We start from the raw sequence: 24,817 nt of genomic DNA, 5'->3' as shown, positions 1-24,817 counted from the left end.
TACCCCAGTCGCAGGTGCACATTGGTGACACACTGTCATGAGGGCAGCACTTTCAAGCAACAATTCAGGTCTCTCTTCAGAAATAAGCTGGCGACTCAGCAAGGCTGGGGTTTTCCCCCAACATTTTGAAGTAACTAAAGCAATATAACATGACCATCAAATGGTGGTTTGTTTGTGTTCACTATTAAATCCTGTTGCACTGCAGCGGTCAGGGTAAAGAATCCATTCTTTGCAAACTTTTCTATCCGATGCAGTTTGACATAAAGGCCACATAGGCACTTCCCAAGGCACAGCCTTTATAAGCAGGAAAATGTTGTGCAGCTTCTCAATATGGACTCTGGTGATGCGGGATTAGCTGAAACTGTAATAATAAAAGCTAATAAAGTCCTTTTAAAAAAAAAAGGAAGTGGGAAGGAACTCTTGTGCAAGCTGAAAGCACTTTCTATATTTCTCCAGTCCGCGTCTTCCAGGGTGCACGTCGGAATAGGTTCAGAGCCGGGTCTACCCAAACTTTTCTAAGTAAAGGAATTAGGAGCAGATTGTTTCAATGTTTTCGATGTTCTCCCCCCCCTCCGCGCGCCCTTCCCTTCTCTTTAATCCACGAGGCCTTGCAAATCACGAGAAAAGGAGAGGTTTGCGCGGGACGGAGGGGGCGAGCGCGCGTGAGAGGAAGAGCGCCCTGAGCGCGAGTTTCGCTTGTGGCGGGAAAGCGACAGGCCGGGGAAGCCCTGACGGCGACGGCGCTGGCACAGAGCCAGGCGCATTCCCCGGGTGGCTGGCCTGCCCGGAGCGAGCGAGCGAGCGAAGGAGCGCTTGCTTGCTTGCTCACTCACTCGCTCCTGCCCCTAAAGCCATTGTTTCCTTTCCTGGCGGCGTCAATGGAAAAACCTCCCCCCTCACCGCCGCCTCCCTCCAGCTCCCCGGGCTGGGCCGGGCTATTTATACAGCTTGGCGCTGCCGTCACGGAGAGCAAGCTTTGCTGACGGGGGAGCTGACGCTCTTGGCTGGCGGAGTCGGGCTTGCGGCGTCGCTGGGGCGGCTACAATGGACGCTCTGTGTGCGGCGGCGGCGAGGGGGCTCGGAAGGAAGGAAGGAGAGAGAGAGAGAGAGAGAGAGAGAGAGAGAGAGATGGGTGGGAAGGAAGGAAGACACACACCCCCACTCGAGGGCGCGCGCGCGCTTTTCGCTGCCTGCTACCAGCAGCACCCCAGAAACACCTCGCCACTGCCAGAGCCCCCTGGAGGTGACCACTCTGGCGGGCCCAAGGGAGCTTTAGCCCCACACCTCCGCCAGCGCGCCTTTCACTGACAAGAAGGAAGCGGGAATTAGCAGGGGAAAGCCCCAGAAGCAGGTAAGTGTTGCATGCAGAGGAGCCGCAGGAAGCGGTCCTCAGTTGCAACGACCAGAACTTCTGAGAGCAGAAAAGAAAAAAGAGGGGAGGGAGGGAGGAGGGGCTTGCTTTCCTTGTCCCCACCCTTATTTCTTAGATCGAGGAAGCCTTTTCTCTTGGGGGAGGGGGAGCTTTTTGCAGCCACGCGAAGGATCCGTTTTAAGATCCACTGCACACCGGAAGGCGTGAGCGTGCTCTTTTCTTCCCTGGATATTTCGCACACCACGTATCAATTAAATTTGCGCACAAACCTGCTCTCTTTCCTCCCCCTCCCCCCTCCTTCTACCTTTTCTCATTTCTCAGTAAAGCACTATCTGTATTCTGCTAGTGTTCAACCTGCTCCTACTTCTCTCTCTCTCTCTGTGTGTGTCGTTTTTCTTTAGTTAGTTCAATTTTGACAATAGTTTTCTGCGCAGCTGGATTTCCGCTGGGTGCAGATGCTGCTAATGGCAGCTTAAGCACGGATGGGCAGATAACATATGGAATGCAACATGTTGCCATATGGTCCCTTTAGCCTTTCACCTCCAACAATATCAATCAAATATATTCTGGGAGGAAATTTAATGACTCTGAACAAGAAGATGAATTGCTTGGTACAATTTATATTCCTTGACCTGAGACTTTATAAGACAGTAAGCAGATCTTGCAGGCTGTCTAGTAAGGATGTGAACTGAGATGCAGGAAGACTCCAAATGCTGAAAACATCTCTTATTTGTCAGCTGGGGTCCTGTGAACTACCAGATATGTCACATGGCCTACTCTTCCGTAGTATAATTTGACAGTACGAAGAATAACTATGTTAAATGTAACTTTCTATGCAATATTATTGCCATCCTGTTCTGTGTATTTCTTTCCATGTACAGTTTTCTGGAAAGGGGAAAGAGCAGAAAGAATAGTAGTAAAGAACAAGAGCAGGATATAAAGAAATGGAATAGATAGCAAATCTTTTGTGTTTTCATTTAGAGCTACTTTAAAGGGTGTTTTTGTAAAAAAATACATATATCTTTTGTTTAAGAAGGACAAATATGCTTATCTCATCTAATCATACAAATTTAACTTTACAGAAAGGGGCTAACTGTCCTCATAGAAGTATAAAAGGTATGTAATCTATAGACTTTAGTGAGCCAGCCTTGTTCATTAGCAAATATATCTCAGCCTATTAAGTATGTTAAGCCTTTCCAAAACTTTTCTTGTCAGTGGTGATATCCGTACTCAGAGTAAAACCATCAAAATCAATGGACTTAAGTAAATTGTTGATTGATTCTCATTAGTTTACTCTTACTTATTCAGATATTGCCCAGTGTTTATAGGATAACATTCCTTAGAATCCTATTGCCTTGGACAGTATTCCTAACATATCTGTTTTTTGTTGCCCTTGTCTGCCACAGCTTCTATGCACTGACGTACAATGAGAAGAAAAATACTATTCAGTCTTGAAATAAAGGTTTTGCAGAGTTGCATGGCTGTACTCAGTCAGGTTGTCGAGCTCGCCAGGGCAATATACTACCCAAAGCTGCAATTGATTGCAATTTTTGTCTCTGACAGACTGTATAAGAGAGAGAAGAATATTTTAGGAGTAACAGCATTTATAATTATTCTTACGTTGCTGCACATTTCCTTCCATATAAATTTTCAACGCAGACAGTTCCTGCCCCAACATATAGAAATGAAATAGTTGTTTACATTCTTTTCCATGTGGTAATTTATTACAAGGAATAGTATAAAAGTTGTTCAACGTTGTATTATATTAGACTTAGCCAAACAGGATATTCATGCTTACTGTGATACATGTCTGCAATCAGTATCCAGTATGTTTGGAGAATCATAGATGCTGAATTCTGCTGGTATGGTCTTAATAAGGAAGGGAAAGTCATTTTCATTTTCAAAGTCCGCTATGTGACTTCAATAGGAGAGTGGATGAAGTTGTCCTGTTAGTTTGCAATCAAGTGTTCTTTTGGACTATTACATATTCAGGTTTGTGGGAACTGCCCCACTCAACTACAGTCACTCAAAGTCTGATTGCAATGCCTACATAATGAACTATGCAAATAATTATTTCACACCTACAGGTGTAAAAAATGGACGTAGTAATGCCTGTCCTGCTAAAAATAGCAATATAGATCTGGTTTTAGAAGCACATAATCTGTTCACATGAACACTTGTATCAACATCTTTAAACATTATTTCCCTATTTGCTCCATAAGAGTTTAAGGCCCAGTCCATGTGTAACAACAGCCTGATGGCTTCCTCTCCATTGCAAAATGCCCTCAGGAGGAAACTGTGCAGCAGAGGAGGGCTTGGAACCCCTCCCCCTCCGGCCTTCTCTAGTGAGGATGCTTTGCAATGGAGAAGAAGCCCCTTTTGAAGAGCTCTGATGTCATGCAGGATTATTTGTCTCAAAAGCCCTGCTTACCTTTCATGATCATAGTTGTGCAGCCCTGACATAGATAAAGAATTTTGTTAATGAGAAGTTTTTCTTTAAATAAGAATAAGATTGGCTTGGCTGCGGAACCAGTCATTTAAAGGAACAGAAAACCATTATTGGTTGGAAGCATCCTAACAAGCTGAAGCGGAAACTGCTCTTAGTGAAACGTCAGAAAAAATAGTTATGATTTTAATATGGACCTTCCAAAACAGATCTTCAGTTGGCCCAGGAAATTTCATCATTCATGGTTTTTATCTGCTAAACTGTCAGACAGGAATGCTGATGACACCATTGCTTATGTCTTTCATCCTGAAGGGAAGCAGAGCTAACCAGAAAGAATCTGAACGTTGCGTATTGTGGATTCTAAATGCACAGGTTCACCCGTAAGCCTTACTCTGATTTCATTACAACCACAGCTGCTGTCTTCCTGATATATTAATATTTCAGCATTCCTGCTTTTCATGTTGATATATTAGCTATCTTAATAAGTGATTGCATTTGTGAAAGATGCTAATGTTGTAGTGTTCTCTCCCTCCTCCCAACAGAACAGAATATATTTGCATGTAGTTTTTACTTCTAAAGTTGTTCTAAAACATCATTCCATATATGACCTGTAAGGTTACAAGTGCTTAGGCAATCTCTCTCCCTTATAGAATTATTGGATTTTTAGTGGGGGAAAGTTATGGACTACGGCACAAAATGTGAAAGTACAACAGATGACTGATATTTTTAATTGTGTCCTGTGTTCCAGTATTTAGATACCAAAATGTAGCATTTTGCTGCATCTATAAAACTGTTTGCATTTATTTAACATAGGCTTCTTTTTGAGCATGGAGCCATGAATGTTTGTTCTCCCTCTCTTTTTTTTCACATCATTACTCTGATACTGCTTGATTAGCTCCCTCCCCAGTCATGATTGGTAATTAAAATAGGCATTAAAATTAGTCACTTAGCAATTTTGCTGTTCAATTGGCAATTAAATTACTTAATTGCAATTAAAGTCCTAATTTTAATTGGCAAAATGATAGATGTAGATTTAAGATAATATGTATAAATACTTTAATAAGTGTCTATATAAGGATTACTTAATTACCCAACTTCAAGTTTATGTTGTTAACTTCAGAACTTTAAAATGAGCAATGAAATTTTATATTATATCTATTCTAAAGATGTGGTAATTAGTATGTGACTTATCACTATAAGGGCCCCAGCTATAAGTAAGTTCTAAAATGTACGAGAAGGGCATAGGATAGCCAATGTAACAAGCACCAAGGCCCAGGTATGCCTTTTGCTTGGAAGTGCCATTTAATCAATAGCGCTTACGTATTAGTAATTATGTCTAGGATGTAGGGGTTACACAAAATCTAGTAAATTTCTCATTGGAAAGAGAGGTGGGATTGCTGAAACACAGAGCATTCCTCTCCCAAATAATTTATATAATGCATCAATAATTTGAGATATTTTACTAGCTGCCTTTTTGTTGGTGTTCAGCTTTGATGTGCTACTGAGACCCAGGCACCAGAAAAAAATGCAGTTGAGTTCTAAAAGCAAACCCTGCAAATGCACCATGTCCTGGAGTGTTTGGATACAAAAGAGGATATGGTGCTCTTCATTTTAAGTAGTGCAGAATTAGGAACTTGGCAGATGCCTCATTTTCTGCAGGGGTAAAGGGAGGGGGTAACTTAATGAATTTCTCTTTTATACATAACTATTAAAGACGCAGGAGCTTTTTCTGCATTTTCATCCATCACACACAACTTCCTTCTGAAGACTTGCTTTTATCAGTCTCACTTTATGCTTCTCACAAATAAAGCTTTAGATAAAATATTGGAAAGAAAAAGCCATCATAATTTGAAAATATAGCTTTGTCAGTAACAAGAACTAGAGTTTTTGGGTTTTGGTTGGATTTTCTTTTTTAGAGTCAAGTAGCACCAAATCTAACATTCATCAATGGTGTTGTTAACTCTGTATCTCATGGTTCCAGTAGTAGATAGGTAGCCGTGTTGGTCTGCCATAGTCAAAATAAAAAAAATTCCTTCCAGTAGCACCTTAAGGTGCTACTGGAAGGAATTTTTTTTAGTCTGTATCTCATGTATTTCTGCTTCATGGAAATTCTGCTTTTTCATAATCTGCCCCCGGGGTGAAGCATAATTTGTAATGCAGTATTAGCAGCTAATGCAGATCAGGTAATGTGTATCAACTGTTACCCATAAAAATATTTCCATAAAGCATAATAGTGTATTTGTTTGTTTGTGTTGAATGATTCAAAATAAAACATGTATTACAAACTTCAAGTGGAAAGTTGCATCTTCTGTATTGAGTCATTTATATTGGGCATATAAATTGTTTTTTATTCTTGTAACAACTAGTCATTTTGTGTTCGTTTTCACATTGTGAAATTTCCCAGCGTACGAAAAATAACTCCATTAATGCCTTAGTCCTAAAAGTGTTTACATTTTAAGTGAAATTAATGGAACAATAGAGGCCAAATAATGGTGCTTAAGATCTGAGTGTAAGTTAATACAAAGAAGTATGTGTTACTCAAATGGTAAGCAAATGTGTTGGCAGTTGGATGCCAGGCTGCAGTGAGGCCCATTTTGTTGAGATTGTATCCAACCAGCCTTACTCAGAGTAGACCCATTGAAATCAATAGCCATGGCTAGCTTCAGCCCATTTATTTCATTGGGTCTGCTGACTTAGTCAGATACAACCCAAACTGCCTAATCTTGCAGTCCACTTAGAAGTAAACACACTAAATTCAATGAGGCTTGAGTAAATATACATAGAGTTGCCCTGCCACACACTTTATCAAACCCACCATTACAAAAAGCCACAAAATGGTCTGATCTGAGAGCATATGTTGGTGTTTTTTAAGTTAAGCTGGCCACAGAAGGATCACAGTGTTTGGATGAAACTGCCCGGAGTTTCCCCCAGAAACCACTCTGAATTTCCTGAAGAATTAGCATAAAAGAAAGGCACAACCCTTGTGAGATAAGGAAGATATGCGCCACTGAAATCAGTGAGGCTTGGTATATGGAATTGGGGTGTAAATTCTGTAACAATGGGGGAATATTTTTCCTTCTTAATATTTAATATTAAGAATGTAACATACACACTCGAAATCCCTATGCTAGATTGTCAGTCAGTCTCCAACACAAAGAAGTACATTTACATTTTAAAAACTAGTATGACCATATTTTGCCCATACTGCATTTCTTCTGTCAGTAAAGAGATATGAGCTGTCTTTTTCTGGGTCTCATTTGCAGGGTTGGAAATTAGTAATTATGTATATCAACAAAATGCTATTGCAGGGTCTTTACACTGAAACATGATAGTCTGATGTTGTAGCGATTCCTTTGTGGTGGAACAGGAAGCCTTGACAGCATAAATGTTTAGGTGCCAGATCCCATAGTCACGCTGATAATAGCATTTGTTGTTATAACACAAATATTATAGCATTCCTTAACAGTTACTCAGGGCAATATACACCCCTCCCCCATTTTAAATAATTATTTAAACTAAAAATTAATACCATATCATAAAGTATATTGACAATGGTGGGTTATCCCATAATATAACAGTAAAATAATTTTTATAACATAATAAAATAATATTTCAAAATGCTTGTGTAGACAAGGTTTTCATAAATCCAAAAGCACTTATTGCCATTCATTTTGTGTTATAATAAATGCTTCTCTGATACTTTTATTAAGTATTCTCAACCAAAACTGATTAATCTACAAGTCAATAACATCCAAGGAAATAATACCAACTCTTTCAGTGACCCAAAATGCAGGCATTTGATACTGAAATACGTAATATCTCAGCGGCCTTCCCTAAAATAGGAATGAAATGCAGTAGAGCTTTTATCTTCTGGAAAACGTATTCCAAGATTTACCAAAGCACGTTAGAAACCTCACTCGGATTTTATTAGGCCGTTCCAAATACACTTGCTTGTATTGATTGTTAAGCCGAGCCCTCTACCGCCAGGATTGCAGAAATGCAGTAGCTAATGGTTGTAATTGGCCAACTTCAGCAGGGCTTAAGAGGGAAACGCGAGAACAGGTTTAGCGACCTTTTGTTTGTTCCGGGTGAACTCCCCTCCCCCCCTCCCCGCTTAAGAAAATAAAAGGTTCATTCTGTGTGGTCCTATGCTACAAAAAAAATAAAAATCAGACTATCCAAGAAAGAAAGAAAGAAAGAAAGAAAGAAAGAAAGAAAGAAAGAAAGAAAGAAAGAGATGCTTAATTTGTGAAACCTTCGCAGTGGGGTTAGGTGCCAGCCCTGATGGATGGGTCAAACTTCAAGCAAATGTAAAAGACACTGTTTCTGTTTTTAAAAGGGCTGCTGAAGATAAAACAAGTACCGATCATTTCCACTATAAACAAACATAAAAAGATGAAACTTTCGCCGGCTAGAGTTGGCCCAATACAAGATACCCAAGTCATAAGGTGGAAGGACGGGTGGGTATCTATCTCAATAGTTTTTTGAGAAGGAGTTGCCCCAAAGGGAGCGAGCGCAGTGTAGTTTAGGGCCATATAGGCAGAAAGTTGTAGAGCTGAGGTTCAGGTCAAGCCCTGAGCCCGGGTGCCCGGGGTAGCCTGCTGCTGCTACTGCCAAGATAAATGCGCCGTGCCCCACATCGGGAAGAAAGTTGATGATAACAAAAGAGGTAAGTAAACAGCGCTCGCGCTGATAGGCACACAAGCATCAAGGGCTGCTGCCGTCTTTAGAGTCCCATCTGCCAGATGGAAACTCTTTAACTCAAAAGGGGGCAGAGCCATTGTGCCCGGTTCCTTGCACACACACACATGCGTTTTTTGGAGGTGGGGAGGGCTTGGGCAAGCAAAAGAAAAGAAATAAAAATAAAAGCAAGCAAGGGGGCGAAGGTTCTCAGTCTCTCAAAACCAGGAAAAGGTATAAAAATACCCCATTTCTCTGGCGGCTGCTGCTGCTTTCGAGTTTCCGATTCGGGGAGCCTTAAAATAGCCCAGCCCACTGGCAGGCTGTTGCTTCCCCCTCTCTCCGCGCAATGGAGCAGCAGCCACCGCCGGGCCAAGCTGCCTGGGCTCTGCTGCTGCCGCCGCGGCTATTTTTGGCGCATCCCGACCCTGTTGCGTCAATGGCCCCGTCCCCTTGCGTCACGCGCGGCCCCGCCCCCTTCTGCCGGCTCTCCCCTCCCCACTCTCACTTTTTCCCTTTCGTTCGCTCCAGCCCACGGCTGACGCGACTGGGCTCATGCTAATAAGCTCGTGCTTCCCCCCCTCCTTCCTCCTCCCCGCCCCGCCCTCTGGCTGCCTCTCGCCCGGGCCAGCAGTAGTAGCAGCAGCAGTAGTAGCAAAAGGAGGAGGAGAACTTAAGGTGGCCGGTCAGCGTTCTCTCCCCCCCCCCGCGCACGCACACTTCCTCCCCCTGAGCCCCACCACCCTGCGAAACTCCCTCGTGCTATTTATAGAGTTCCTAAAAATAGCACGGAGTAAGGGTGGTGGTGGGGAGGCTTGGCCCGTCCGGGAGGGAATCCCGCTGGGCTCATATATCCTTCACCCCCACGCTCAGCAAAACAAGGGAGGGGAGATTTTCAGGCCGTCGGGGATATCCTTCCAATTCGAACTTGGGGAAGGAAAAAAATAAATTTCCAGGTCTTTTTTACTGCGGGGAAGACCGCTGGAAGTAGCCATCGGGCGACCAGATTGCCCCAAGGTAAATAAAAAAGGACCAGGTCGGTTTTCTTAACCAAAGTTGAGGATCTGCTCGAGGCGAAGCTTACCCTGCGCAGGATCTTTCCGGAGACATGGCCATTAAGTAGCCGATGCCCACAACTCTCTCTCTCCTCTTTAGTTTGTCTCAGGTTTTCACACACAGCGCTGCTAAGCCCCCATCGTCACCCTTCCCACGTGCAAGATCAGGTCAAACCTTGGCAGTTTAGGAGCAAGTGCTTCGTGTCACGCCACTGGCAGGGTAGACATGGGCGTGACCAAGGGGCGGCAGGGAGGGCAGCTGCCCCCCCCAATAAATACAAACCAATACGAATTTCAGGTTCTGCCCCCCTAGCAAAAGCCTACCCCCACCCTAACAAAAATCCTGGCTACGCCCATGAGGGTAGAATAATAGTACAGTTTCAGTGCAGGAATATTTTGGGGCTCGCACCCATGACCAACTGAGTTATCTCTCAGGGGTGTAGGTGGGTGTGGGTGGGTGGGTGTTTTGGGTGGGGGGTTGACACTTTTTGGCCATTTTTCTCCGCCTGGAATATTGAGGAGGGGGGTGGGCCCGTGGGCGCAGGGGGAAGGAAAGAGGAGACGCCTGTGAATCGCCCCCCCTTTTTTTTGGCTGCTTAGGGCTCTGGGAAAGCAGGGGGTGGAGTGGGCACGGGGCTCCCTCGACGAGCAACTTTTCCAGCTCAGGAAATGATGGCTTGTGCCCTCTCCTTCAGCCCCAGCCCCGCCTGCCCCCTGCTAATACTTACTCCCTGGGCATTGGCACTGCCCACTCGGAGAGCATCCGTCCCGGTGGCTCACTGTGGCAAGCAAGACCGAAGAAAAAGTGCTGAGGAGCAGGCAAGCCCTATATTTCCCACCCCACCCCACCCTTCAAGGCAGCAAGTCCCTAATTGGAGAAGCCCTTACTCACAAGCAAGCCTCGCTGGGGCACGTCCAGTGCAACCTTAGACGTGTTTCCTCGGAAGTAAGGCTCGCTCGCGCTCCCTTCAGCGAAGCTGGAGTGTACTTAGTTAGGGCTGCAGCCTCGATCCCGAGGAACCATGTCCGGATCCTGAGCATCGTCCCACTTTTCCTTCACCAAACACACACGCACGCACGCTCCTTCCTGTGAATCCTTGCCCTGCCTCTGAACTCAACCGCTGTGCGTGCAATAGTTGCAAACGGGTCTCTCCCCCTCCCCCGCAGGACTGGAGCAAATTCTTCTGCATAATATTGTGTCATGTGTTTGTCGTTCCCCATCTATATAGTAAGGAGGAAAAGACGCCGCATGTTCTTCAAGCATGAACTTTCCCAAAAGACCGATGGATTCCTCCTCTCCACATCTCTCTCCTCTCCCCCGCCCCCTTGCGCGCGCGCGCTTCTTCAGAAATGATACATTTTGCAAAGTTAAGAAAAGAAAGAAGAGCAGCTCGGAGGAGTGATGCTTCGGGACGTAAATCGGACTAGGGACTGATTGTGCAACTTGTTGCATGCGTTGTCTCAGCTTTTAAAAAGGGATGGACTGGCTGCGTCAATGCATTCCTGGTTCTTTACCTGTCAAATGCCCCGCTCGCAGAAGCGGCACGGGGAGGGGGAGGGCGCATCCGGGATAAGAGAAGCTACAGAATCTCTGATAGAAAGATGGGTCAGTTAAAGATGGATGGACAGAGATGATAGAGATAGATAGATGATAGATAGATAGATAGATGATAGATAGATAGATAGATAGATAGATAGATAGACAGACAGATATGCAGAGCAGCGTTGTGTGTGCTCACTCAGAAGTTAAACCCCGCCTTAGGAGCCAGCTCCTAGGGGCTGAGGTCCCTTCGCCCCCCACCATAAAATATTTGACCCCCCCCCAAGTTGATAGGCATTGCCATTCAAACAGTGTGTGCACCACATCATGTGACTGATTATGAATATTTCATCCAAGTTGGCACCCCTAAACCACCACCCCCAAATTCAGTGGGACTCCCTCCGAGGAAAGTGGATTTCCACCTCAGATCTGGAAGTGGGCATAGTAGATACTCTTAAATCTCGGGGACGTGGGTTGGGGGCCCCACGTTGAGCAGAAGACCCCTGCCTTGCAGCGGGTCGGACTAGATGCCCTTCGTGGTCCCTTCCAACTCTACCGTCCTAGGATTTCCTGTGAGATAAAATGAACCCGCGTGGCAGCGAAGGGGCGGGAGTGGGGGAGATCTCGATTGACAGCTGTCTGGGCTTGGTCGGTGACAACAGGGGGCGGGGAGAGGGAAGTAGGCTTCTCTCTTTGTTTACAATCTCGGACATCGGGGGTGTACCAGAAGAGGTGGGGTGGGGGGCAGAAAGAGAGGGGAAAGTGGCGAGCCCTGCCCCTCTTTTGGCCCAAAGCAGCTCCCAGCTTGGCAGGCGGGAAAGCAAGCAGGCAGGCGAGCGAGGCGGCGAGTTGCTTCCCACCTTAAAAGCGCCACTCTTGGTGATGTCACGTCGGAAATTTACCAAAGCGAGCGCTAGCCAACGGTACGGAGCGATCCAGCCCCTGGCCCGGCTGATTGGGCGGGCGGCACTGACGTGCACTGACGCTTGGAGACTCGAGGTGCATGTTGGCTGGGCAAAAGGGAGCCCACATAAACAAAGGCACATTGCAGGCAAGGGCCAGTCCGTCCGGCTTGCTCGCCCCGCGCTGCGCTCTCGCGCCGCACTTCCTGGAGAGAGAAGGAGTGCGTGGCGCCCGGCGCCGAGAGGAGAGGCGAGGCGGGCGCGGAGGGGGCGCGCGTGCGGGAGACAGGCAGCCCGGCAGCCAAGCAGCCAGCCAGGCAGGCAGGCAGGCGGAGAGAGCGACCGAGAAGACGTCGCCGCCGCCGCAGCAGCAGCCGGGGATCGCGCGCTCTCGCTTGCTCTCCGCTCGCTCGCTCGCTTTACCTCGCCCACCCGCCCCTGGGAATCGGAGCTACTACTCCCCACCGGTGAATGAATGAAACAGCCACAGCCCAACAAGTAAGTGGATCGCGCCGGGTCTGGGGGTGGGGGCGGCACTCTCGGCTTAACTGCCATCTGGATGCGCTGCCCGGGTTTCTCAAAGGCGAGGGAAAGTAGCGGGGGGTGGGAGACTGGAGACGTGGGGGGGGGGGCAAGGAAGGAAATAGTAACACGTTGTGCAGGAGGTTTTCTTCCAAATGTTCTTCCTAGAAAGAAAGACCTCGCTGTTCGGCCTTCAGGTCGGGGGTTCTTCCAACCAGTGCCCTCCCCCCTATATTCCTAACCGGCTGTTTCCAGTTATTATAAGGTGGGGAACGTCAACTTTGGGTTTAGTCTGCTCGCCTCTTCTGGACTTGGTGCCGCAACCTTGCGGGTTAAGATCCTCGGTGTGTGGGGGTTTATATTATTATTTTCTTATGATTTTGGTCCAGGGTTCAATTGGAGAGGGAGAAAAGTTGCTGGGCGGATGTGTGTTGCTTGGGAACGACTTTGATCTCCGCCAGTTGAGAAGCTTAGCCAGCGCGTCGTCGCCTTTCAAGGTTTTATTACTGCCGGAGGTTGGTGGGGGGTTTAAATTAGTGTAACGCACGCGGCTTTGTAACACCGGGAGGGGGGATGCCGGCCCCCTGACCTAGCAGGGACGGCGCGGGAGTCGATCCGGTGAGGGAAATCCCTTCCAAATTCGGAGGAGAGCAGGAGGAAGGGGAAGAAGAAGAAGAGGAAGAGGGTGTCAGGGGCTAAACTAGCTGACAGATGAAGAGACCCTTTGCTTCGGATGGAATTCGAATTAGGGCATGCCGGGGACACGCATCTGGAGTGGGCGCAAAGAGGAGAGTCCCTTTGGCGGGCCGGCTGCCTGGCTTCAGTTGTCGAACTTTCCGGCGCTGTTTTCATTGTAGATCTAGAGAAACTGTGTTTGGGGATGTAGTGGTCGGGAAAAGCCAGCCACCCTCCCGCCCCTTAGACGTGGGTCAGTTCCGAAAGCCATCCGGAAGAGTTGAGAGAGGGATCCCTTTCTCTTCAGATTTGCTACTTTGTCGGCGCGCGCGCGTCCCTTGGGCGCCCTTTCGCCCTGTTCCGCCTGCAGCTTCGGGGACTGTCATGGACGGAGCTGCTTTGCTCTTTAATTGCCTTCCTCATTGTGCGCGCGCGTGCCTTTTAATTAATTCGCTTTATGGCTGTTTTTCTCCTTTTCCTACAGTCCAGCGGAATTTCTAGAGGAAAGGGAAGGAGGGGGAGATGTGGGAGTCGCCATTTAATGTGTGTGTGTGTGTGTGTGTGTGTGTGTGTATGTGTGTGTATCTATCTATCTATCTATCTATCTATCTATCTATAATATATACACACACACACCCTAAGGACATTTTCTTAAGTGTCTAATTTCCTAATGACTGAAGTACTTCCGAGTAAGCTGTCAATCTTGGGGCATTTGATAACCTGTCTGCGTGTACATATGGATAGACTTAGACATACACTACTAAGAAGTAAGAGGAGGAATCAAAGCAAATTTCATTGCACTTTTGTTATATACAGTGAGGAAAAAATGACACGCGTGACAGCTACTTTAGATTTTCTAACACAAAGCAAGTTTTCTCCTTACATCTCCACCCTCATCTGCCCACACATATTAAGGTTCTAATGCCCCCAAACTTTCGGTGCCCCCTGCCCTGCCTTGGGCTTTCGAGGAAGTCCTGCTCTCTTCCCAGGGGTTGGGGATCGAGTCCCTTGGCAGCCGCATCTTCCCCTCCTAGTCCTTTCCAAGTGAGGCTGAAAGAGTAACAAGTTTTTTTTCCCCTCCCCTCCTCTCCTCTCTGTGTTTGTTTCCCTCCCGCTCTTCTTGTGCTTTCCAGGGAGCACCCGGGTCACTCTGGAGTCCGCAGCGCTTCCCTCCCGTCTTGGCAACCTGTCCCTCCATTGAATTCCGACGCTGTCCGCCTTTAGCCCCCCCGAAAACGCCTCGCACTCGGCTGAAGGTGGGTGAGTCCCTGGCTATTTGCATCCATCCATCGTCCTTCTCCAGATCCCCAAACGCTCCTTTCCTGGGGACCTGAAAACTGAGACATGGGGCAAGTCCGGAGAGATGGGCTTAGGCACAATTTGGGGAGGGGGAGGGGAAGGGGAATGGGAAGGAGAGATCTGATGTGCAGGGAGAGAGGGAGGGGGAAATATATTGGGGCGATGTGGGGGGGAGGGATATGCGGGCTACACCTTCCGCAGCCCAAGCACTGACAGCTATCAGACGGCCCTTGTTGGGCTTGCCTGCGGGGCTTTTCTCTGCTTAGAGGGGATCGTTCCCATCCCTCTTCCCCACGATCAGTCCTTCCTTCCCCCTCTCTGCCCCTCTTCTCTCCTCCATCCCCACCTCTACACGCCACGACCTCTTCCCTACCTCTTTCTCTGCCTGACCCACCTCCCCATCGCCCAGCTCCCTGTCTCTCCTTCTTCTTCTTCTTCTTCTTCTTCTTCTTCTTCTTCTTCTTCTTCTTCTTCTTCTCCTACTCCTACTCCTACTCCTACTCCTACTCCTACTCTCTCTGTCCATCTTCCCCACTGCAGCCTCCCTTTTGCTGCCAGCTTTTTTCGCCCTGCCGGTGGGCCACGTCGAATTTCCTCCTTCCCCCGCTCTTCTGTCCTGCCATCTCAGCCCGGCTTTCTCCCCTTGCTGCCCCACTTCCCACTTCCCCTCCTCCTCCTCCAGCGCCCTTCATCTTCTTCCACCCGAACCCCATTCCCCGACGCGAGGGCGGTGGTTGGTGGGGAGGCGCAAGGAGGGAGCTTGGCGGTGTGGGCGGGCGGTGTGGGCGGTCGGGTTTTCCCCTTCGGGGGCTTGTTGCTGCGCAGCAGCTAACCACCCTGACCCCCCAGCTGAGCCATGTTGTTGTTGTTGTGCCGTGTCTCGTTTGCAGCCATGCCCTGCGTCCAGGCTCAGTTCGGGTCCTCGCCGCAAGGAGCCAGCCCGGCCACGCAGAGCTACGCTTACCACCACTCGGCGGCTGCCGGGGAGTACAGCTCGGACTTCTTAACGCCCGAGTTTGTCAAGTTTAGCATGGACCTGACCAACACTGAAATCACTGCCACCACTTCTCTCCCCAGCTTCAGTACGTTCATGGACAACTACGGCGCCGCCGCCGCCGCAGCCGCCGCGGGCTACGACGTCAAGCCGCCTTGCCTGTACCAAATGCCCTCGCAGCCGCCGCCTCCGCCTCCGCCACCCCCGCCGCCGCCCCCGCCGCCCTCCATCAAGGTCGAGGAGCTGCCCCTGCACGGCCACGCGCACGGCTACCCCCCTCCGCCGCCCCAGCAGCCGCCGCCCGCCGCCGGGCCGCAGCAGCCCGACGAGCTGGCCGTCTACTACAAGCCGTGCTCGTCGCCGCCAGCCCCGACCGCGGGCTTCGCCCCCGGGCAGAGCGTGTGGGACGAGGCGGGGCCCCTGCACGGCTTCCACCACCACCACCATCACCACCACCATCACCACCACGCGCAGGCCTACGGCGGAGCGGCGGCCGTCGGGGGCGGCGGCGGCGGCGGGATGCACAAAGCGGTGGCCCCGACGGCCGTGCCGCGCCTCTCGCTCTTCTCCTTCAAGCAGTCTCCGCCAGGCACGCCAGTGGGCAGCTGCCAGATGCGCTTCGACGGGCCCCTGCACACCCTGCCGCTCAACGGCGAGCCCGGCGGGCCCCACCACCATCACCACCACCACGACGGGCAGCCCTTCGCCCTGCCCAACCCCATCCGCAAGCAGGCCGCCGCCGTCGGCTTCCCCGGGCTGCAGATCGGGCACGCTTCGCAGCTCCTGGACGCCCAGGTGCCGTCGCCGCCCTCGCGGGGCTCGCCCTCCAACGAGGGGCTCTGCGCCGTCTGCGGAGACAACGCTGCCTGCCAGCACTACGGCGTGCGCACCTGCGAGGGCTGCAAAGGCTTCTTCAAGGTGAGATGCTGCTGCTAAGGAGCCGCGACAGGGGGCGGGGGGAGGGCTTCTGTGTCAGTGGTGATGGAGGAGGAGGACCAGATTTTGCGCCGGCCGTCTCTCCAGCTGCCGAGCCGCTAGCGCAGCTCTCCATCCCCGCATCCCTCCCTCCCCTGTATCTATCCTGTCCTCTGTGCCCATCCATCGCTCCTTCCTCCAAGGCACTGATGGATAGATCCCTTCTTCGCTCTCCCAATCTAGGCCGAGGCCCCGCCCCCGCAAATTGGAATCCACACCTGGCTGTTTTAGCCTGGTATGATAATTGCCACTCCGCATTAGACGCCCGGCCTTGGACAGCCCTGAAAGGAAGGAAGCCCTATGGCGGGCAGCCTCACACTTGCGCTCAGGGTTCATGAACCCAGAATAAACTTCAGTCCTGGTTCTCTTCCCTTTGCATCCTAAAGAGAGACAAGCTGGTAATCGCGCCAGGCGTCCCAGCGCGCATAGATAGGATCGGGCCCTATTCAAGCGGCATAAACTCTCCCACCAGTTCGCGACTCACCTGTCCCCAAATCTCCTTCGAATCCTTGACTTGAGAAAGTCACAGTTTAAATCACCTTTTTCGTCTCCCTACGTGAGAATATTGACACGCGCTTCAGAAACGCCAGACGCTTATATTCCTAGCTCAGATATTTACAATCGCCCCTTTTAGTCTAAACTCTCTGCCAAAAGTAGAGATTTGGGGTTCCCCTCCCCCACCCCGCGTTTCCCAGCCGTCGGAAGAGTTGGCCAAGCGCAACTTTATTTATTTATTTTCTTGTTGACCACGCTTTTGTCCTACTCTGTTGCTGAATATGTTAAGGACGGACAATCCGTTACGGCGGATAATCTTTATGAAAGTGGGAGAAGTGGGGAAGAAACCCCACCCAGCTCCTCTGTCGCCAGGGTTTATTGTGGGCACTGCTCCTGGGCACTGCGGAGACCACAAGGGCCAAAAGATGCCCGGTTGCTTGACCAAGGGAGTCAGGAAAAATCAGGATTTCGGAGACGTGCTTTTGGAATCAGGGGAGAAAAAGCGCCGCCAAGCCCCAGACCTCTTTCTCTGCCCCAACCCGACTCAAAGCGTACCAGGGGGATCAAGCCAAACCAGGAATTTAGGAGCGCACTCCGGCGCTGTTGCATGAGGGTGGGTTTTTAATATTTTAATGCGCTCGACTCTGCATCCTGAGGCCTGCTCAGAATCTCTACAGGCAGCCCATCACCTGGGGAAAAGAGGAAGGAAAAACTGTGGTCCATGTGTCAGAAAGTCGCTGTCCTCCCCAGGCAGCTTTCGTCGCCCAACCCACTCTCTTTAAAACAACAACAACAACACCATTTCCCTCCTTCCTCTCCCTAAAGGAGAGGCGAACAGAGGCCGGGCGGGCGGGCGAAGGGAGCTATTTGCATGCGCTCGCCTTTTGCCTTCGGATTGAAATTGGTTAGGACAGAGAACCGTGTCTAAGCTAACCAAGTGGAACGGAATTCCCTATGGTCAAATTAAGTGATCTCTTTATTTCCCCCATTCTGATTGAATAATCTTATCATTTGAAAGAGAGAAGGTCTCGGAGGAATGTAAATAATATGAATGCCCACGGATTTGTATTTACCGAACGTCTCCTCTCTCCTCCGCTTGGCATATCAAGCATCGGCAAGGAGCTGCGGGGCCGGCGCGCTCGCTTCCCATTTGTTTCGAGATAAATGCCTTGGAAAAGAAGAAGGGCTGGAGGGGAAGGGGAAGGCGAGCGAGAGGGGGTGGGAGGGGGAAATGGCGAGGCGCTGTGCAGGGAATTTAACCGAGGGCGCCTCCTTTGGACTCCCCCACCCCAATCTCCTCCCCTCTTTTCCGCAGCGCACCGTCCAGAAAAACGCCAAGTATGTTTGCCTAGCGAATAAAAACTGCCCCGTGGACAAACGCCGCCGGAATCGGTGCCAGTACTGTCGCTTTCAGAAGTGCCTGGCAGTCGGCATGGTCAAAGAAGGTACCGCTTGCGGGGGGGGAGGGGCTGCCGGGATGACTGGGAGCGGGAGGGGGGCGGGCTGGTCCTCGGAGTAGCCACCAGCCACAGATGCGAGAAGGAAGCGCGGACGCGCACACTTCCTTTCCCGTTCGCCACGTCGGAGAACGTCCGCGTCCCAGCAGCGTTCGGGCCTTATTCAGTCCTATGCAAATGAATGCAAGCCTGGGGAGGCTTTTCAGTAAACCTGCAGAGATAGCGGAAAGCTCTGGGACCATGGTCCTTCGACGACCACAGTCGAGCGCCTACACACACTGACTCGCAGGGGAATCTCCCAGAGAAGTAAATAAATAGGCAAGCAGAGGCCTTAACTGCCCAGGGAGCTTGGGATGACATCGAAGAAGCAGAGGCGGTTATTGCCCCCTCTCTGGAACCGGATGGCCTTCATCCTAGACGTGAACGGAGCCAGGCAGAGGTTCCTTACGTCTAAGATGTGAAGGAGGAGGCATCCCAGGGCAAAGAGAGTAGAGGCAGGGTTGGGATTTTGCCAAGGCTCAGATGCACTCTTTCCTAAACAAGAATGTCATTCATATCATGGCTAAGGCCAGGGCTTTTTCCCCCAGGGGTAAGTCACCGGAACTCTCGGGTGAGTGCCGGCACCTCTCAGCTGGGAAGTGTTTAGAGTGAGTTTCGGCACCTGTTTTTCTAGAAAAATAGCACTGGCTAAGACCGAACAAAATGCTGAGGCCCATTCCTGGCTCACAGAAGCTACACCGCTCCACCCCAATTTCAGAGTCGAGATTTCCATCCACAAGGACGTTTACTATACACTGGTGGTTCCTTTTAACAAGCAACTTTTGCTCCCGCGCGCACATACGCACAAGACGAAAAGCAAATAAAGGAATATCCATTCAGTGGGAACTCTGGACACCTTTGTGTTGGAGGCTTCCTGGTGCCGTCGAAGAAATTATGGGCACTGCATTCCCGGGGGGCGGAGGTGGTGGTCGCGTCAGGGATGTCAGGGCTTCTTCGCTTTCCTGTTCAGAAGCTGCTCCCTCTCTGGCCGGGCGAGTTGACCAGCTCTCTCTTTTGCAGTGGTTCGCACAGACAGTTTAAAAGGCCGGCGGGGTCGCTTGCCGTCGAAACCGAAGAGCCCCCAGGAGCCCTCTCCCCCGTCGCCCCCGGTGAGTCTGATCAGTGCCCTGGTGAGAGCCCATGTCGACTCCAACCCGGCTATGACCAGCCTGGACTATTCCAGGGTAAGCTGGAGACAACATTCGCCGAAGGGTCCGCCTCGCGGGGGGACGCGCTGAGCACGCGGCTAGTCCGTAGCGAGGCCATTTCTCTGTTTGGGAGGAGAGAGACCCTTTGCCCTAAAGCTGTTGCCAAGAAACCGCGGGGATATTGGAGCACTGCTCTTAAGATACATCAGGGCCGAGGATTGTGGTGTGGGTCGGGGGCAGGGGTGGATGTGAGGGGGAGGTTTACGCCTTAGAAACAACGCCTTGCCCACATCTGCTTCTAAGAGAGGCCTTTGATTCCGCTAGGATTTGCTTAGGATGCTTAGGGAAGTGAATCAGGAAAGATCTACTCTCGAAGTAACGGCGAGTAGGACCGACCTGTTAGGCCTGATCCTCAAAGTCATTATTGGAGACAGCACATACACTGGCCTTAGTGGAGTTCCTTATCCGAAATGCTTTGGGGAGCTCATTCAGGGTATATATTTTGGCTCATTCTGGTTTGTGGGGGAAGAGAGAGGAGGGTTTGCCGATTGGGATCTCCCTCTTTCCCTGTCCATACCGCATAACGCTAGCTTTATTATTATTATTATTACCCGGTCCTTCTGTGCTTCTGCACCCCAACAGGGACACGACACACGTGTATATGTCTGAATAATGAAAATTAAATAAAATGATGGGGACAGACACTTGCGTGGATGTGTTTTATCTTCTTAGACATATGTGCTTATACAAGTGTGTGTGTGTGTTTCACGACACATACGGGCCTGTGTGTACAAGAGGATTCCTTCCTAGTGTCACCAGCGCACCCATCCTACGACACTCGCCTTTCCAGAGGCAAAAAAATAAAACCAGGGGCTGCTTGGATTTCCCCTCCTGGCGGGTCCTTCGGGGCGCTTTCCCAGGGCGCCTCTGCTAAGCCGACCCTTCTTGGCCACGGCAATTTCCACCTTCCTAGCACCACCCCTAATTGAATTAATTGCCCTGGAACATCTTAATTTCCTTACTGGTCAGAGCGAGGTTTAATTGTTATAAAAACCAGGCTCCCTTCCTCGGAATGGGGTTAGCAATTTCACGGGCGATATATTTTAGAGAACCTCATTAAATTGCTGGGGTCTCTTCCTCTCTCTCTCTCCTTCCTCCCCCACTTGCCTTCCCTTCCCATCTTTCCCCATCCGTTTCTCCTTCTTCTCCGGAATGGCGACTCCAGTTCCAGGCTAACCCGGACTATCAGATGAGCGGCGACGACACGCAGCACATCCAGCAGTTCTACGATCTCTTGACTGGCTCCATGGAAATCATCCGGGGCTGGGCGGAAAAGATCCCCGGCTTCACCGATCTCCCCAAACAGGACCAGGACCTGCTCTTTGAATCCGCTTTCTTGGAGCTCTTCGTCCTACGGTTAGCCTACAGGTAGGCAACAGGAGGCAGAGCCGGGACAATTAGGCAGGGATCGGAGGCGGCGCAGTCCTGGGTGTTTGCACGCGCCTGTGGATGTGTGGATGGATGCCTGCCTGCCAGTCTGATGAGAAAATCCTGAGCCGTTCAAGGTCCGCTGAGCTGCGTTTTATTAACTCCTCGGTAATTAGGTGCCTCTTAAGCCCTCCGTTTATTGCTCGGCGAGTAATTAGTTGTTTGCCTCTTTCTCTCTGTCTCTCCGCCCCTGGGTGAACTCCCCCGGCAGATCCAACCCGGTGGAAGGCAAGCTGATCTTTTGCAACGGCGTGGTCCTGCACCGGCTGCAGTGCGTCCGCGGCTTCGGCGAATGGATCGACTCGATCGTGGAGTTCTCGTCCAACCTGCAGAACATGAACATCGACATCTCCGCCTTTTCCTGCATTGCTGCGCTGGCCATGGTGACAGGTGAGCTTTGGGCTCCTACCCCCCCCATCGGTCCCCCCCCTCCAGATTCATTAATTTGGAAGAAGTACTGCGTCATCCCACCCATCATTATAAGTGAGCCATGCAAATCAGAATCCGCACTTCGCTTGCAGTCTTACAACCCAAGACGGTCTGTCTCGTATTTGTACAATTTGCTAAGGCAGAGTTAGAATTGCCATATATAAACCGGAAACCTTTCATTCAGCATTTTAAAGTCCACAGTACTCACCCCAACACTTTCCACCTGATTCCTATGATAATACAGTATTACCATACATTCGTCATTAGAATTCCTCCTTCGCCAATAAACTCCTGCATTTTATGCTGGACTGAGCGAGGATATTTATGGACTTCTTATCCCTAGCCCCTTTCAGATCTGCCTTGAATGAATCCGGAATAACAACTCTGCTCTCACGATTGCAAATATAGAAAATGCAAGGCACAAAACCACCCTCAGACAGTGCGTGTTCGTGTTGAGCTATTGCTACACAGTTAGACCCTCTTGCACACTCAAAAGTACCAATCTGGTCTGTTGACACCCGATACGGTGTGCCCAAGAAGTTGGACAGTGCCATTTTTACACGTGCCTTCTCAAAAGAGATTCTCCGAGATTTACACCCAGGTGAAGTGCCTAGCCTTTGCAAGCTAGGGCACAGCTAAAGTGGAGAGTTGCTTCTTCCTGGTATTAAGGAGCTGCAAGTTTGCGTCTTCTAGGCAAGGCCTGATGGCCCCCCCCACACACACACACACACACACACACACACACACACTGCGTCCAGTCTAATAAGCCCCTTGTCTCTTGCAGAGAGGCACGGCCTGAAGGAACCCAAGAGGGTGGAGGAACTGCAGAACAAGATTGTCAATTGTCTCAAGGACCACGTGACTTTCAACAACGGCGGCTTGAACCGGCCCAATTACTTGTCCAAACTGCTGGGCAAGCTCCCGGAACTGCGCACGCTTTGCACGCAAGGCCTGCAGCGCATCTTCTACTTGAAACTCGAAGACTTGGTGCCACCGCCGGCAATAATCGACAAACTTTTCCTGGACACGCTACCTTTTTAAAATAAAAGAGAGAGGGAGAGAGAGGGAGAGAGAAAGAAAAAACGAAAGAAAGAAAGAGACAGAGAGAGAAAGAGAAAGAGAAAGAGAGGAAGGGACTCTTCTTTGCCGCTGAGCTTTCCAAGTGAAGAACTTTCAAAGCCTCGAAGCGAGGGGGAAGGAAGGAAGGAAGGAAGGAAACAGATGAAGGGGCCTGACTAACCCACCTGGTCCGCGAGGAGCACCTATGAGTGCTGCTGGGCTCCCATCCCTTCAGACTGTGGTTGGCCTCTCCTGAAGGACAGAGACTGGACATTGGGGTGGGGGTCTCTCTCTATAGGCACCCTGGATCCCGTTCCTTGGACTGCACACAAACCCCATGGTACAAGCTTTTTATTATCGCCTAAAACAGACAAACAGTATCCTTCATACATCCCGGTCTCCCCGAAACAAAACAAAAAAAGGGAGGGGGGAAAACAGAATTTCCTACTGCTATTATGGTGATGATGATGGTTATGATGAAGGACTTTTTGAGATAAGGAAGCTGAGCCTTAGCTACTGCGGAAGGCGAGTGTACTAAGGGAACCCACATAAGACTTTTTTTATATATAAAAAAATCATTTTCTGCTGTAAAGGAAAGCTGTAATATATATATAGACGACCAGTTAAGGTGTGGGGAGGGAGACGGGGGCGGCATGAATCGACAGAAGGCGAAGGATTGTACATTTCACCAGATGCGGTTTGGCTTTTTCTTTCTTTCTTTTTAAAAGGAAAACAAAAAACTATTCTGTGCCTATTTATGAATAAGCTATTCAAACCGATTCTAATAATAATAATGATAATAATAATAATTTTTTTTAAAAAGAGAGTTGGGTTGGGGGGAGGAGAAAGTAAAGAATAACGAGAATCAATCAAAGGAGCTTGAAGAAATAAATAGATAGAAGTTGACGATTCAAGACCTAATCGAGAGAAAGCAGGGCCATTCTAGGAGGACCACGTTTATTATAGGCACTTGCTATTTCAGTAATGTCTATATTCTATAAATAGTAATTTCAGACACTATGTAGTCTGCTAGATTTTATAAAGATTGGTAGTTCTCTAAGAAGCCTCGAACGTTTTTCTCAATTGTAAAATAAGTGGGCACACGTGTTACACAGATCCAAACAGATTCTTCCTTCCTAAAACCCCAACCTGCCCACTTCCCGGAAAAAACAAAACACCTTTCGCCAGGGACCCCTATTTCCCGTCTTTGTAAACACCGTCCGGCATTCCTTGTTTGTAAGTGTCGTATGTATTGTTGATGCTGATTAAAAGAAAACAGTTTATATCTTGATTATTTTGTTGTCTGAAGCGGAGCCAAGTCTTGCATGCCACGAGCGTTTTCACCGTTTCCAGAGTGCTTATATCTCATATACAGAACTCCCTGGAAATTAACTGAGCACTTTGAATTTTTATTTCGGGAGTGTTCGGGTTTTGGTTTTTTTTGGTTTTTTTGGAGGGGGTGTGAGGGGTTGGGAAAAGGTGTATATTTTTCTTTTTGAAAAACAAATGTCTAAAATTGTCGGTTAATATATTATTTTACATTTCAGTAAGGAAGTTTTTTAATATATATCTATATATATAATGCCATATTCTGTAGTTTTTCTTTTTCTTTTCTTTGTATATTTCCAGGAGGGCACTTCCTTAGGTTTCTGCCTCCTCTCCACCCCACAACCCCACCCCCGCCCCTCTCCGTTATGGTGTATGACAGTTAGCCTTGGACATTTTATCCCTAAAAACTCTTTCTTTGAGAAAGACAATTTTAATGTTTACAGCAAATAAATCCATGTAAACGAACAGAATCCAGTCTTTTTTCTGTCTAATCAAAGGGCAGCCTCCACGCCCATATAGGGAGCTGGCAGTGACATTAATAATAAACAGCACCTATTTTTTTATTTTGCTGCTGCTGGGATTGTTGCTCTTGTGATGGTTATATTTTTGAATGTTAAAAAGCGGTGCTGTGATTTCGGAGACGGAACTTGCAGTCTCAAGTGGAGACTGGCGAGGCGAGGCGAAGACCTCGCGAGCTGCCTTCTTCTTCCTCTGCTTGATTTCTCTGCAGATTTCTTGCCACCTTATTTCAACCCTGCCACTAGAAGTCTAGGGTCACATGCGCTGCTATTTAAATGGCCCGTTGATAAAGGGAAATAGATTGCGCTTGGTTAAATGGCTTCTGCAACGGAGCTTGTATCTCTCTCTCTCTCTTGCGCGCGCGCCTCGTCATAGTCAGATTTGCAGCCCGATC

At 49.3% G+C, this 24,817-nt stretch overlaps 1 protein-coding gene across 5 annotated transcripts; it reads left to right on the top strand.

The window, feature by feature from the left end:
* The first annotated feature begins 12,071 nt into the window (after positions 1–12,071).
* Positions 12,072–23,858, top strand: NR4A2 (nuclear receptor subfamily 4 group A member 2). Of its 5 annotated transcripts, none has more exons than XM_083507844.1 (8): positions 12,072–12,493; positions 14,326–14,448; positions 15,382–16,403; positions 18,271–18,400; positions 19,472–19,560; positions 20,825–21,027; positions 21,299–21,477; positions 22,301–23,858. In XM_083507844.1, exons 3-8 carry the CDS (start codon positions 15,384–15,386, stop codon positions 22,555–22,557), a joined length of 1,878 nt encoding a protein of 625 aa, XP_083363970.1. In that variant the 5' UTR covers positions 12,072–12,493; positions 14,326–14,448; positions 15,382–15,383; the 3' UTR covers positions 22,558–23,858. The 5 variants fall into 5 exon arrangements, with proteins under 5 accessions (XP_083363970.1, XP_083363969.1, XP_083363971.1 ...); XM_083507843.1 differs by having other exon boundaries at positions 12,122–12,493; positions 19,472–19,635; XM_083507845.1 differs by having other exon boundaries at positions 12,149–12,493; positions 15,569–16,403; positions 19,472–19,635.
* Positions 23,859–24,817: the final 959 nt, after the last annotated feature.

The sequence above is a fragment of the Podarcis liolepis genome (genome assembly GCF_965112155.1).
Source record: "Podarcis liolepis genome assembly, chromosome: 1".
In the NCBI taxonomy this organism is placed as follows: Eukaryota; Metazoa; Chordata; class Lepidosauria; order Squamata; family Lacertidae; genus Podarcis; species Podarcis liolepis.
This window is presented reverse-complemented; position numbering and strand designations above follow the sequence as displayed.